Source organism: Gekko japonicus, unplaced genomic scaffold (assembly GCF_001447785.1).
Source record: "Gekko japonicus isolate JY-2015 unplaced genomic scaffold, Gekko_japonicus_V1.1 scaffold2795, whole genome shotgun sequence".
Classification (NCBI taxonomy): Eukaryota; Metazoa; Chordata; class Lepidosauria; order Squamata; family Gekkonidae; genus Gekko; species Gekko japonicus.
In genome coordinates this window covers 82,444-87,392 of record NW_015162036.1, presented here as the reverse complement: position 1 = coordinate 87,392, position 4,949 = coordinate 82,444, and the positions used below count along the sequence as shown (strand labels likewise).

The 4,949-nt window shown below is 51.6% G+C and overlaps 1 protein-coding gene across 1 annotated transcript in view; it reads right to left on the bottom strand.

The window, feature by feature from the left end:
* Positions 1-4,949, bottom strand: part of DNASE1L1 (deoxyribonuclease I-like 1) — an 18,021-nt gene that overhangs the window by 12,530 nt on the left and 542 nt on the right. The window contains exon 2 of the mRNA XM_015405573.1: positions 3,237-3,325. Coding sequence (XP_015261059.1) covers positions 3,237-3,325 — 89 coding nt within the window. The remainder of the gene's footprint in view (positions 1-3,236; positions 3,326-4,949) is intronic.

Below are 4,949 nucleotides of genomic sequence, written 5' to 3'. Positions count from 1 at the left end.
ACATAGTGCTCAGGGCGGCTTACAACAGAGTAGTATACAAAAAAAAAATTGAAATTAGAAAAAAGGTTAAAACCACCTAAATGGAGAACGGTAGATAAAAAGAACAAAGTACATTAAAAAGGTAAAGGTTTCACTTGCTCGAAAGCCAGTCGAATCCGACTCTAGGGTTGCGGTGCTCATCTCCGTTTCAAAGCCGAAGAGCCGGCGCTGTCTGAAGACGTTTCCATGGTCATGTGGCCGGCATGACTAAACACCAAGGCGCACGGAACGCTGTTCCCTTCCCACCGAAGTGGTACCTATTTATCTACTTGCAATGTCTTGCTTTCGAACTGCTAGGTCAGCAGGAGCTGGAACTAGAGACGGGAGCTCACTCCGTCATGCGGCGCACCCGGGTCTGGAACTGCTGAACTACCGACCTTCCACAGCCTGTGCAGTTCACCGTCTTAACCACCTGAGCCACCACAGCTCCAAAGTACATATACAAGATGGCGAAAGACAAAAATTTCAGCTCCCCAACCTACTTGAGAGGAGGGCTTACAAGGGATGGGGAAATCTATGAGAGTGCCAGACGTAATATTTCCCCCCGTCGCTGTCCTCATGACCAGAACTGTTGGCCAGAAAAGATATCTTGAGACGGCTCATTCCAGGGCATCACTATTATCACCCAGAATCCTTCTGGCCGTGGTTGTCCGGGATAATGTAATAAAGCTCTTAAATTTGTCACTGTCCCTCTGAAGAAGTGAGCAGTGACTTATGAAAGCTCATACCCAGCTACAGACAGACTAACACCGCTACCTGTCTTGAACTGTTCCTCAGTACTGGCTGTTGTTTCTGTGGGAGACTGCTATGTAATTCCTCCATCTTGACCTTCTCCCATACCCCTGTCAATGCCAGCCCTTGGTCCTGAGCACTGTAATGTATTCAATAGCTGCCATTGAATGCATGATGTATGTGAAACATCTAATTGACTTGCCATGTTGAGCTTCGTCCTGGGCTAGGACCCAAATCCATCCAATCGCATTGCTAGCCCAGGAAGCACCTAGCCAATCACTTTACAGCAAGCTCCCTGAGCGGGAACGTCCGTGATTGGTCCTTATATGAACAACCGTATTGGTTGGTATTTGTACAGTGGGTGTGGCTACATTAGCCGGGAGAGTTTAAAAGCAGGACAACTGCAATGTAAAAGCTGAACTGTTCTGTTCTGGCTATCAGATGTTGATCCGTGTTGGAGTTGTGTTCGAGTTGAAGAATAAAGTTGTGTTCTGGCTGAATCACTCTACGACTTCTTTGTTAAGCGAGCGACTTAACAAGCATCTAACACCACCTGTCTGGGATGTGCTCATGGGAGTGAGGGACTGCATAACTTGTATTCTACTCATCTCCCATAATCCCTTTCTGGCAACCACATAACAGCCTCACACTTGTTCCCTCACATCCCCTCGGAGGGATGTCGCTCTGCCTTGAGGCAGCTGAGCAGGGGTGCCAATAATGGAGGCAAACTAGGAGACAGACAAATGTCTCGGACACAATCTGCCTGGGGAGTTGCCCCGCAAACGCCTCACTGAAAGGAACCGGTAGTCCTTGTCCTGCATAGCTCCTATTCATTTCAATGAGGCATGAGTAGAAGAATGTCTGAGTGAACTGTCTCCAGTGGTGACGCAGAGCGAAGGGGCGGCCATCTTGGGCCAGCTCTCCACTCCTCATGCACACAATCCAGCTGTTCTCACAGTCATTTCTCCCTCACAGTGCGTATTTCTTTCAAGTTTCCTGCTTATCCCTAGAGTTGCCAACAACCGATAAGGGGCAAAGGGCCCACCCACCATGCCCTTGTGGCAAAGCGGAGACGAAAGGAAGATGAGGGAAGGAAGGAAGGCTGCGCAGAGCCAAAGGTTATACAAATCCACTCATACTCCCTTCCCCGTTCATTTCCCTCATAATTGGAATGACTCAAGAGTATTACAACTGAAGTTCAGGCTGAGCCAAAGGCTTTTGAAGTCCCAGCTGCCCTCCCTGCTTGTCGACGTCAGAAGCGGATTGACTTAGATTGCCCAAGTGCACCCAAAGTCGACCAAGCCATTCTGATCATGAGAGAAACAATGCAGGATTCATTCCTTTTTTTTTTTTTTGCCATCAAGTCACAGTTGTGTGTAAAGTGCCATCAAGCTGCGGCTGACTTATGGTGACCCTGTGAGGTTTTCAAGGCAAGGGACATTCAGAGGCGGTTTGGCATTGCCTGCCTCTGCGTATTCCTTGGTGGTCCCTGCTTAAGTTCTGAGATCTGAGGAGATTGGGCTATCCTGGGCCATCCAGGTCTGGACAGAGACAAACAGAGGCGTTTTGCCACTTCCTGCCTCTGCGTAGCAACCCTGGTGGTCCCCAACCAAGTACTAACCAGGGCCGGCCCTGCTTAAGTTCTGAGATCTGACAAGATTGGGCTAGCCTGGGCGATCCAGGTCTGGACAGAGACAAACACAGGCGTTTTGCCACTTCCTGCCTCTGCGTAGCAACCCTGGTATTCCTTGGTGGTCCCCAACCAAGTACTAACCAGGGCCAACCCTGCTTAAGTTCTGAGATCTGAGGAGATTGGGCTAGCCTGGGCCATCCAGGTCTGGACAGAGACAAAAAGAGTCGTTTTGCCACTTCCTGCCTCTGCGTAGCAACCCTGGTATTCCTTGGTGGTCCCCAACCAAGTACTAACCAGGGCCGGCCCTGCTTAAGTTCTGAGATCTGACAAGATTGGGCTAGCCTGGGCGATCCAGGTCTGGACAGGGACAAACAGAGGCGTCTTGCCACTTCCTGCCTCTGCGTAGCAACCCTGGTATTCCTTGGTGGTCCCCAACCAAATACCAACCAGGGCCGACCCTGCTTAAGTTCTGAGACCTGACGAGATTGGGCTAGCCTGGGCTACCGAGGTCTGGGCAGGGACAAACAGAGGTGGTTTGCCATTGCCTGCCTCTGCGTAGCAACCCTGGACTTCCTCGGTGGTCTCCCATCCAAACTGTGACCAGAGTTGACCCTGCTTAGCTTCCAAGATCTGACCAGATGAGGCCACCCTGGGCTGCCCAGGTCAGGGCACAGAACTGATCAAGAATGCTGAATCAGCCACGTCTACCTACTAGCCAGGAGGAGGAAAACTTGGTCACAATGGTGTTGGTCAAACTGCAGACTTTACCATCCCCTACCCCAATACCGTTTCATTTATTTAGACCACATCCTTTGTATTTCTTCACACGCACCTATTCAGTGCTGCCACCAAGGCGGGAACGGCCTTCCCTTTCGCATCCATCACCTCTTGCAGGACAGCGATGTCGCAACGAGACAGAATCTGTGGGATACCGGAGAGGACGGGGAAGAGGGGAACACATTAGCCTGTGGAGACCTGGGCCTATCCCTCTTCGAAATTACCTCAGAGCTTCCTCCAACGGGAGAGGCCGTAGCTCAGTGGCAGAGCCTCTCCTCAAAACTCAGAAGGTCCCAGGTTCAGTCCCCGGTATCTCCAATTAAAAAGGATCAGGCCATCGGTGATCTCATAGACCTCTGCCTGAGACCAGGGATGCCAGCCTCCTGGTGGGGCCTGGGGATCCCCCAGAATTCCAGCTCACCTCCAGACTACAGAGATCAAGTTCCCCTGGAGGAAATGGATGCTTTGGAGGGGGGACTCTGTGGTGTTGTACCTTAGTTTGGCGTAGTGGTTAAGTGCACGGACTCTAATCTGGGAAAACAGGGTTTGATTCCCCACTCCTCCACTCACACCTGCTGGATGACCTTGGGCAAGCCGTAGTTCTGATAAGAGCTGTTCTTGAAAAAGCCGTTTCTGTCAGAGCTCTTTCAGCCCCGCCTCCCTCACAGGGTGTCTGTTGTGGGGAGGGGAAGGGAAAGGAGATTGTAAGCCACTCTGAGACTCCTTCAGGTAGTGAAGGGCGGGGTATCAATCCAATCTCCTCCTCCTCGTCTTCTTCTGCTTTTGGTGTAGTGGTTAAGTGTGCGGGCTCTAATCTGGGAGAACTGGGCTTTCTAAGCGCTGCACAAGTCAAACCTCTCCAAGCTGTCTCGTTTAAACATTTCTATACAATCAGCATCTAAATAAAAATCGAGGGCATGGAAACAGAAAACGAGACAGAAATAAAGACCCAGTGGTAAGTTTTGCACAACAGAGACACAGCCAAAACAGGGATTTGGGTAGCGTTGCCAGCTCTGAGTTGGGAAATACCTGGAGATTTGGGTGGCAGGACCTGAGAGGAGTGAGGTATGGGGAGGGGCTCCAATGGGTTATAATGCCACAGAGTCCACCTTCCAAAGCAGCCATTTCCTTCAGGTAGGGATGCCAGCCTCCAGGTGGGACCTGGGGATCCCCCGGAATTACAGCTCGTCTCCAGACTACAGAGATCAGTTCCCCTGGAGAAAATGGATGCTTTGGAGGGTGGACTCTGTGGAACCACAACCCACTGAGGTCCCTGTTTTCCCCAGGCTCCACCCCCAAATCTCCAGGGGTCTCCCAGCCTGGATCTGACAGCCCTACCCCCCCACACACACACACTGGTGGGGAAGGGAGACTTGGCAACCCTACTGAGATCCTGGAGAGCCGTTGTCAGTCTGAGCAGACAATTCGGACCTCGATGGACCAAGAAGGCCTGATTCAGTATACGGCAATTTCGTATGTGACTATGTCATTATGTACCAGTCTTTTCACCGCGGCTGATCCAAGGGTCTGAGGCAGAGATCCCCAACACAGCACCTACCCATGGATTTCCTGGCTGGCACCTACTTGCTCCTTCGAGAAACCATCTCTTCCCCAAAGCAAACAGCCTGTCCTGGCTTTCCTCTGCCTCAATGCAGCCGTTCCCTCACTGGGCAAGTTGTCTCATCCCCAGGGGTCATTTCCTGCGGGAGCGCACAGGAGCAGAGCTCCGGCAGTAAAAAGCCCAGGGGGCGGGCACATGCAACAAGCC